The sequence below is a fragment of the Falco peregrinus genome, chromosome 8 (genome assembly GCF_023634155.1).
Source record: "Falco peregrinus isolate bFalPer1 chromosome 8, bFalPer1.pri, whole genome shotgun sequence".
Lineage (NCBI taxonomy): Eukaryota > Metazoa > Chordata > Aves > Falconiformes > Falconidae > Falco > Falco peregrinus.
In genome coordinates, this window is record NC_073728.1 from 45,478,536 (window position 1) to 45,489,209 (window position 10,674).

General features: G+C 40.2%; 2 protein-coding genes across 2 annotated transcripts in view; both read left to right on the forward strand.

The window, feature by feature from the left end:
* Positions 1-4,970, forward strand: part of LOC129785095 (protocadherin alpha-2-like) — a 117,134-nt gene extending 112,164 nt beyond the window's left edge. The window contains 1 exon segment of the mRNA XM_055813207.1: positions 3,045-4,970. Coding sequence (XP_055669182.1) covers positions 3,045-3,355 — 311 coding nt within the window. The 3' untranslated portion in view covers positions 3,356-4,970.
* Positions 1-4,970, forward strand: part of LOC101919764 (protocadherin alpha-2-like) — a 92,728-nt gene extending 87,758 nt beyond the window's left edge. The window contains exon 2 of the mRNA XM_055813210.1: positions 3,045-4,970. Within this exon, the coding sequence (XP_055669185.1) occupies positions 3,045-3,089 (45 nt within the window). The 3' untranslated portion in view covers positions 3,090-4,970. The remainder of the gene's footprint in view (positions 1-3,044) is intronic.
* Positions 4,971-10,674: the final 5,704 nt, after the last annotated feature.

Consider the following 10,674-nt stretch of genomic DNA (forward strand, 5'->3'; position numbering starts at 1 on the left):
CCGTATTTGTGTGCTAAAATGGAAAATACAAAGTCACTGTCGTTGTGCTTGTATCAAAATGGCATGAACACACTGTGATGTTTCAGCTGTGCTGCGGTGGCACTGCACTCCAGACAGTGTTGTAACCCTGTACACTTCAGAGCAGGTTTTGGACTATTCACTGCTACAGGGCTCTCCCCAGTCAGAGCAAGGAATGTTCAAACATGGTTTGGGGTCACCTTCAGCTGTTTTTTTCCTGCCAAGAACAGGAAAAGAGCATTGCTTGTGGGCCAGTGGTGTTGGGAATGAATGTTGCATGGGCTTGTTGGGAAGGGGAAATAATTTATTTGTCAAATGGGGCTTAATTTATTATGTACAATATGAAAGCTCACATTTTTGTATTCCTGGAGGGAGACAATTCATTAATAATTTGGGAAAAGGCCAAGACACACAACATTCACCTTTGTAATTTGTCATCTCAAAGAAAGAAAAGCAATATAAAAGGTACCTGACCAAAATACTTTATTAAGCCGAACTTAAAGCTGGTTCATATTAATGAATTTAGTATGAAAGAGCTTGCTAGGACATTACTATTACCAGTGGCAGATGTGTGAAAAATCTGAAGCTGATGTTTAAGATGTTTAAGTAGAAAATTTACAGAAAAGCTACAACTGATAAAACAGAGGAAATTCCACTTTAATAACAACTTCAAAAAAGATATTTGATGCAAGGGAAGTTAAGGTCACTAAAACAACTTCAGCAGATCCCTGCAAAGATCATAAACTCAAAGTCAAATCTTCATCATCATTAAATACAGTCTTGGGGGAAAAGAAGCATACAGGCTCTTCTTATTCTTGATTAAACATCACATTATAAAAGCAGTCATATCACCTCCTTTACAAAGTTTCCTGTGCAAAACCTATTACACAGATGGTCTCAGAGACAGTTCTGATGTGTCATATATACACATTTCTTTGGTTCTGTAATGTGGACATACTGCGTAAGTATGGAAAAGCTTAAAAAGGAATCATGCTTTCCAGTGGTGTTTATTTTGCTGCCAGGCAACAGAAAGATTCTCAAGCAGCAGAATGTGTTCTTCAGCTTTTGAACCAGGAGAGCATTATGTCGATATGTGTGACATACATTTTATTAGAAAATTGTAAGAACAACATCACAGCAGATGAAGAGTCATAAAACAATAAGAAGTACAGGAGATGCTGTTAATTTCCTGAAATGGCTGCTAAAGTAAATGCAGTACTCTTCATTATCGCTACAGGGGTATGGAGCAGTCGTTAGCTGAGGTTTACTGAATAGCACCTTCTGGGCTGTCAAATTGTTGGCAGTCTCCTTCTAGGCTGTCTACTTTGTTTTCCTGCCCTCTTTCACCTGCAGGAGACCTAGGACTTCTCTGTTTCTTCTCCTTTCTGTGCCCTTGCCTCCTCTTCCAAGGGATATGGAGCTTGTTTTCCAACCCTTCCTTGTAGCAATGCAGGTCTCACCTCCTTCTTTACCCTGAACATCTTTACCTATTCAACTGGACAGCTCTGATGCAGAATACACAATGCTGAGACTTAATCACATCAGTGGTATTGGCATTGTTTTTGCAGTATTGCAAGAATTTGTGTGAGGCTAGGAGCATCACAAGTGTGACAGGTCCTATGTTTCTGATACAGCAGTTTTAGAATGTACATAAGAATGTTTCCATCAGATTTGAGGGCTTTAGCATCAATACATAAGCAGTGAGCTTTCCCTTGATCACAATCCTTTAAGTGCTTAAAATGATACACAAAATGGATATGCTATTACTATTCAGAATTGGGAGTTACATAAATTACAAAGAATTTTCAAAGTTTAAGAAAAAAGAAAACAGCCAGGTTTTAGGATTTTTTCTCATAGAAGAACCTAATCTGTGTTGCATCTGATTATGCTCAAAAATTGTCCTTGTCAAGGCAACATACATAAACATGTCAATCTGATTAGCTCAATCATGTCAAAATCATGGAAATAAAATCAAAACTTGCTTCATACTGCAAGCCTAAAGCTGGGACAGAACTTCACTTCATATGTGCCTGTTTAAAATATTATATTCTACCATTCTACCATATCAATTCACAGAACCAAGAGTTAGTCACCAGTCTGGTGTTTTCCAGCCTTTGTGTTGTGATACTACAATAAGAAAAAAGAAACATAATAGTGAGGACTTTCCCAGTGTGAGAACTCACTGCAATATTATTCACTTCTGAACAATTCTTGACAGCTTACCACAAATTTGGCACCAACTCTTTCTGATTTCCCATTGTGCTCATAAGTTCATAGTTTAGAAAAACTTTACAACTTTCTTACAAGAGTCATCCCATTTCCTGGAAAAAGGGAGCAGGTTGTTAGAGCCTCACCGTGAAGAAGACTATGAATATTGCTGAGACCAGATTCTGCACCCTGACTGATGGAGTCATGCAGTATCTCTACCCAGGCAATTCAGTTTGCCTCTGTTTTTATACTAGGTCTGTGTCTGCCACATTGCATACACGTGTACATACAAACCTACGTGCTGGTTGGCTCTCAGGTTCATCTCTGAGATGCACCACCTCATTGCCTGCACAAGGAATCCTGGACACAGCTGACAGAATGGATGTGCATGCTGCCAAGGCTGACTGCCCCTGCCCTGGACACTCCTCTAACCCTATCCCAAAAGACTTGACATGCTCAAACATGCCCTTGTGCCACACAATACACATGCTTGTGTTTCATGCTGTAAAACACTACAGTGGGCTGCATTACAGCAATCTCTTATTCCGTGCACTTCAAAAGAGAAATAGAGAACAACTGTATTTCAAGGCACAGCATGGGATCCAGAGCATATTGAGGCCACCAGTATGTGGAGTGAGTAAGTGCATACTGTTGTATGTGTTGAGCAGCCTAGACCATAACCAGTCCATAACTCCCAGATGAACAGCCAGGCAGTGTTCAGAGCCAGGCTAAAACCATAGTTTTCAAGTAAGAAGTTGTTACTGAGTGCTTGTAATTAATGGTGCTTTAAGCTTTTCTTGCTGTTTTGACTTTTTCAGAACCTGAGGCGGGAGAGGTGTCCCCCCCAGTGGGAGCTGGTGTGAACAGCAACAGCTGGACCTTTAAATTTGGACCGGGCAATCCCAAACAAGGTGGTCCTGGTGAGTTGCCAGACAAATTCATTATCCCAGGATCTCCTGCAATCATCTCCATCCGGCAGGAGCCACCAAACAGCCAAATTGACAAAAGTGACTTCATAACCTTTGGCAAGAAGGAAGAGACCAAGAAAAAGAAGAAAAAGAAGAAGGGAAACAAGACTCAGGAGAAAAAAGAAAAGGGCAACAGCACCACTGAGAACAGTGACCAGTGAGGGGTTTATACTGAAAGAAGCCACTTAGCCAGTTTTTGTAATAATGGCAGATTTCTCCTATGTAGCAACTCCCAACTTCTTCCTACTGTTAACAAATTTCCTGTATGTACAGACTTGACAAAATCTGCAGGAAATTCACAGTGTCTGTCTAAATTGCTTAACAGGTTTTGTCTTAAAAGCTTTATTAAGTCTGGTGTTAACTCTTTTTCTCCACTCTGGCTTGTTTTCAGAATCTAAAAAGCAGACACAAGTTTCCTTTCTCCTACGCCGAAAAGGAGAATCTTCACAGTACAGCCAGTGAGAGGTTGGACTCTGCACTGTGGTTCCTGTGCTCCTGTCTTGATGACACTTACAGGACAGGTTTAAAAGTTTTAATGTTGTGCACCCTCTATCTGATTGGAAATATTTGTGTGCAGGTGTCAGCTAGGTGATACAAGATCAGATTATAAACTGCAAGAAGAGCTGGTAAATACGCAACAGGAGAAACACCTAATGAATATAAATGTTCAGAGATGTTCAGGCTGGGGAGGAAATGTCTGAAAGGAGATGACCAGACTTTTCAAATCTTGAGAAGTCACTGCGTGGAAACATATGCCCTGTATATGATGTGTTGTACACACTCCTGCAAATAAAACCTCACATTTACAGCTCTTTAAGATACCATAAATTTTATCTCTTACCAAGCAAGCCATTGGGAAAATTGTCCCTTAAAGCCCTGCATTACCCTGGCAAGGCTAGCCCTCAGAGTGTAAGAAGGGCTGGGCTGACATTCCAGGAATGTAACTGACTGTGATGCTCTGTGTCACTATTTCCACTCTAACATTATTTTGCACATTATATCTCTGAAAAGGTCAGAGTTTTTCCACGACACTTATGCAAAAGAGAGAAAAAAGAAACATTAACTATGCTATTTGTTATTTGAGATATTTATTTATAAAGAAATATAGCTGTAAATGTTAAAGAAATATGATGCCCTTTAACCCAAACAGAAGTCAATCTAGAGCCATTATAAATTACAATTGCTGCTATTAAAGTGCTTTAGAAAAATTGCCTGAAACATCTGTATTATATCGGCCACTTGCCAATAACAGCTTTATTCTGTCGGGTGACTTGGGGGCTGCCTCTTGCATGTATTAATAAGTACAAGAATATCTTCTCTTTTTTTTGCATTACTCTGCACTTTGGATACACCTTTGCAAACAAACTGTCCTAATATGAAGAAGCAGAAGCAAACTCCTCACAGAAATGGATTTACTAACCTGCTAGCTCTGTGCAGTACCTTGGTGTTACCTCCCACACCTTTTCTGATTTTAGTTTTACTTTTCTATGAGATTATGAATTTCTGACCCTACTAACACTAATTATGTAAAATTCAAGTACTGTATGTATGCTGTATGCTCTTATAAGAATCCTGAAATATTTATTCTGTGCTTGTGTATGTGAATGTCAATGCAGCTATTATTAGAGTGGACATTAAGCTTTACTGTTGAATGTAAATTCATTATTTCTTTTTTGTACACTTGTGAAAAAGTGGAGTAGTGTTAATTTTTTAAGCCACCGTTGATTATCAGTTTTTTGTGTATGAAACACAAGTAAAATATCTTTCTTAAACCAAGCCATGCATGCATTTTGGGATTTATTGGTAAGAATCTGTGAAGCTAAAGCTCTGTGAATTACTAAACCTAAGGGTATAAATGGAGTGCTGAATGTGGTTGAGGATGTTGATATGAAACCAATACATGTATTTTTAAATAGAGTATAGCTGATGAGGGAATTCCAAGGAGTTTTCTACATAATTGTACATTCACAGAATAAAGCTCAAGTGTTGGATTAATTGGAACTTTGTAAGAAACTACATAGCTCTAAAATTTCTAACAGTCCCTTTAATCTAGGATCAAAGAGAACAACTGGATTTCTTGAGACATGTCCTGGATGTTTTAAATTTCCAAACTGCTGACAGTTCAGAATAGGACAATTCCTATTCATTTTTAAGAACCTGCAGCAAGGCTTTAAACATCACAGAAGGTAGAACTCTAATAAAAGAATTCATATCTCAAAGCATGAACAACCAATGGCCTCATGTGGTCTATTCAGAGTTTTCTTTTTCTACCAGTCTTGTTTTACTGGCGGTTAAAAAGATGCTACTTGAGAAAGAGAATCCTTGATTCAGGTTTAAAGACTAGTCAAGGAGAAAAACTGTAAGATTTGGGGAGGGAGCTGTTCTTCTACGCAGGTGTGCTATGCAAGTACATTTAGACTTACTTTTTTATTTGGTGAGTAATCCAGGTGTTCCTTAAATGTTCATAAACTGGTAACTTAAACAGGCTGATAATGTTCTTTTGTACTCATCATAAAGTAGTTCTCCTGAATGCTGCTGGCAAAAATTCATCACAAAGATTTAATTCTTACAGAAATCTTTAACATTTGGTTATTTTTAGATTTTAATTTAATTCTTTTTTCTTTTGAGTGCCTGCATTTCCTCTATACAGGCAAATCATATTAATTCATTTCTCATTAGTGGTCATACACAGCTGGTCTTCCAAGACAGCATGAACCAGGAGTTGCAGCATGTCTCTGACTGGCCTGTTTAAACACAAAGTTTTAAAGTGTTGCTGCAGGAGGACTGTACGCTTACATGACTTGGTAGACAGAAGCAGAATATCTGAGGATAAGCATTCCAGTATGGAGATCTGATAAAACAGAAAAAACTCTCAGAGCAGAAGAGATGCTCTTGCCGGAATTATTTAAATAGAGACTGGATTGCACTTACAGAATAGACATTATACAGACTCACTGTGTTTTCACTGCATCAGGCACCTCACCAGATTTTTGGAAGACTTTTCCTTATTTGAACCCTCTAGTACAGCTGGAATGCTGAGATGTCTTTAGTGAAATTTGGCTATTTCAAAGCTGGGGTACAACTTATACCATTGACATCTTTGATTTTGGATGTGGAGGAGGAGGAGAACCTCTTGGCATGAAGTATTTGTGGAGGACTGGGGGAGGGGGGTGCAGGGCAGGGGGCAGAGTTTGCACATTCTGCTACAGCTTTGGAGGTTACTGTTTAAATACCACACAAAAATGGAAATCAGAGGTGGCCAAAGCCAACAAGACTCAAAAAACCAGAAGTTTCTTTTATCATCTTGCTGACAGTGAAATGAGCAAGACAAAATACTCTGCAGAATTTGTTAACAAGGATTTACAATTTTGGGGCTTTTTACCAGTTGAACAATTTATTTCTCTCATAATCCATATATTTTCTGTGAGCATGTTGTCTTTGGAAGTCTGGTTTTTATACGTACAAGATCAGTGGCCAAAACTATTTGGCTTTTATAACAACTAAGCCAGAGTTATGTTGTATATTAATTGCATCCTGTCATTAAAAAGATATCTCATTTTACATTAGGCTTCTAAGACTTAGTCTTGTGCAGTTTCTTTCTGTTCAGTATTTGGGTCATTGCACATCACAGGAGGGGATTGAATTAAAGTTCTGCAATGATCTTACATAAGGAGAAGAACACAGAACCCAAAATGCATTTCCCAAATTTCATATATGAAAATCCATTCTGAAATTAATTGCAGCCAGCTTTGATATCTTTTAGGGTCATCTTTCATTTCCCCTTCTTCACTCATTTGATGTGCTTCCATTTTTTGAAAAAGCCATTACATGGTTAATTGACTTTCTCCCCAGGAGAAATGTGCATAAGCTACCTTTATAGAACAGTGCTTATTAGTACAATTTCTATAGCATATATTACTCATGTTGGCTGGTCAAGAACTTAGGTCTGCCCATTCTGGGGCATAACAGTCTCAAGGGTCTAATAAACAGATTTCCTCCAGGAAATCTCATTTGATTAGCTCCCTAATCTATATGTAAAATATTTAGGTACAAAATGAGTCCATGATTCTTCCTGGATCATTCCACCACACACTTCAGTCAGAGTTTTCTGTGTTTCTAAAATGAGCTGTTGTCAGACTCTAATTATATTCTTAAAATGTAAAGCCAAATACGGCTTTCTTTTACACAATTGGCCTCACATTTTAATTCAAATTGTAGCCAAGCTTGTGTGTGAACAACTGAGTAAAATAAACCATGTGCAGTCTTCCTTCCTTATCCTAGTTGACCCTAGAAACAAGTTTTGTGGATCCCATTTAGGATCCATTCAGGAAGGAGCTGAGTCATTATCTTCATTTGAGTCCTAAAGAACAAGTAGGTTCCTCAATCTTGCTGTTATTTAATTGCTGGAAACTACTGGCTGTTCCTTGACACAGAAACTTTTTAAACACAGTGCCAAGGGTCCCACGTTCTGTTAAGGCTCCTGTAAATGTGCAGAAGTTTCACTTTGATCAGAAGTTTGGTTTTGATGAGTAAGTGAACACTGAAGTCCTTTGGTTTCTTCCTTCCTGTGTCTCTGAAGAGGAAATTAGTGGACAGCTGAACAACCTTTTGATATCATCACCTATAGTTTAACCTGCATGAAGCAAATATGTGCTCTGGGAAGTATAGGACATGCTAGGCTTGCTAGATTTTAAAATCAGGACCCTGACAAAGAGTTGGAGGTATTAAACTGACCTTCATACCAAGTAGAGCAATCATAAGTCTTATCACTCCCACCACTCAACTCACTTGTTCCTCAACATAATGAGCTCTTTTATGGGGGGTGGGGGGGGTGGGGAGTGGGACATGTCATGAAGAGATAATGCCATGTACACTGTCAGGTGGGAAATGTTATCCTATAGGCTTACCATTGCAATAAGGCACATAAATGGGGTGTTGGGCACACCTATGTGAAAGCCCATGTCATGAATGCACCATTCCAGGAGTAATATCTGAATCTTCTACCAAATGTGAGGCCCCAAAGGGCTGCCCTATGGGATCAGCAGTGGGTGTTGCATCAGTGCTGGGGCATTACACATGATTACAGGCTTTAGCACTGACATGGGATAATATTAGAGATGCCCCTGGCAGCCCTGTTTCAGCTGCTTTGGTGGTACTTTATGGACACTTCAAGTGTCTTGGCACCATTTGAGCAGTACCAAGGAAAATTAGAAAGTCCTTGCCCATTAATTATGGGAATGGCACCATACAAGAAGCCTGACAAGACATAGTAATTGGTAAAACACATCAATCACAGCTACCCTAGACTTTTAATCCTGCAATAGTTTTCCTGTTAGATAAATCCTTCAACTTTTCTGAGACTTAAATTCCACTCAGTGCAGCCTCAGTAGAAAAATGCATGTAATTCTGAGGAAAACTGGACTGAAAACTAATCCCATGTCCTAAATAAGCCCCCACTATATCATAGCCCTCCTTTAGGAAGACATGAATCATCCTCTGCCTAGAAGAACTTACTTCCACCAGTCTTTAAAGAATCTTACCTGCAGTTTCTCTACCTGTGAAACGTTGTGCTAAGCAATTATGAACCAAATAAATTCTGTACCCCAGGGCCTGTGGCTTTTCAAACATCTCCACTGCCCACCCTCAGATATATACACTGTCAAAGCTATTACTGACTGCTGTCTCCCTTCCTCTTCATCACCTGTGGTGCAAACAGCCTTAGGCTCAGTGAGGACCCAAGATGTCACTCCTGGGGGCTGGCACAGGAGGCTCAGGCCCTGCCTAGATCCACTGTGCCAACCTGGCCCTTCCCAGATGCTGAACCCCAGCTGTGGGCAGCTTCAGCTGGCACCAGGGCTGCATGGGGACAGGATGAAGGGCCTTAACCTTGTTGAACTGGCTCTCAACTCCCTACCTTGCAGTGTGGAAATTACCAGGATGCATGTTAGATAAGGGACAAGCCTAAACCCATGACATTTTGTTTGTCTTAGATGCCTAAAGGGGGATTATGCAACATTTAGGTACTGACATTCAAGAAAGTGAACCACAAATCTGCTTATGGGTGTTTACCTGATAAAAAGGAGCTGCCTAACCCCAAGGGTATGTAAATTCCGTTAGACCAGCTACCTATACACTCAGAAAGTTCTTTGTAGGACTGAATTTAAGCTGCCACTAAGCATCACAAAGTGCAGCTGCAGTGTAATTGCAATCGTGAAGATGAGCTGCTGCATCTTACCTGAAGGGTGACTGCACTGGGAACTGGAAGGCACAAGTACCTCCCTCTGCTCTCAGGGAGTAAATGGCACAAAAACGTGAAACTAGTTTTATCCTTAATCTCCTTTTGCACAGGAAGGTCTCAGCTGACCACCTAGGGTCAGATGCTGGCCAGCAGCACAAACAAGGAGACATTTATTAGCCAGAATTGGTAGGAGAAATCTTCCACATTAGAAGGTATCAGAGATTCAAAGTGTGACAAGTCAACCCAGGGCACTAAATGCACTCACTTGCAGTCAGAGGGAGGGACTATTCTGCCTACAGTTCTTGCTAATGGCTCGCTAGGTCAAGCAAGCTTTCACAAATGGACAGCCCGTATCATCTGCAAAGCTGCCAAATACGCTGTTTGGCTGACAGCAGGAACTGCTGACCTGTGAGTTATATTGCTCCCGTTGTTTGTACCTAAGAAAAAATAAAAAATCCTATCAATTATCTTTGCTTAAGCCCTTATTGTGTAGTGCTGGGCACCCCCTGTTAACCCGTCAAGCTGCGTAGGTGCTGGCACACAGTATGCACACAGCTAATGGAAAGCAGCAGGATATTGCAGTGCTATAATGCCAAAGCCTTCACAGCCTGATCAATATTGATGGTGCAGTTAGTTCTTCATTGATTAACTTAAAAGTGAAACCCCTACAGCAAGTGAGTTTTGCGGTGAAGCGCTCACTGTCACAGTGTCGACCAGAATCATGTAGCTGTATAAGATAATAAATAGGTCACAGGCAAACTGCAGGTGTAAGCATGGGCTGCACACTCCACAGGTTAGACTCTGGAAAAGTTTTATGTTATACTAAGTCTTGTTCCTCCTCAACACAGAGGTATGTACTAAAAACTTATAACCCCAGAGGCTCTTGTCCATGCTCCCTGACCTCAGTCTGCAAGGTCATGTATATGCTCCACCATAAATATCTATATTGTTGACTGTAGCTGACAATGGGCTTTGGGCCGCTGGTACATGCTCTGTCAAAGGTATAGGGCTGACTACCAAATCCATACAAGTCAATCAATGGTGGGATTATGGCAGCAAATGGGACAGATGCCCTGCTGCTCAATCACTCACATGGCAAAGAGTGCTTTTTTTTTTAATTGATTTTGAAAGCTCCCAAGGTCTCTTCATGTCTGTGCAGCTGGGTGAGGTCATTCCTCTCTGATAAATTAGCTCAACCACAAGTCCTATGTCCTTTTTTAAATGCAGGGCGGGGGAGGCTAT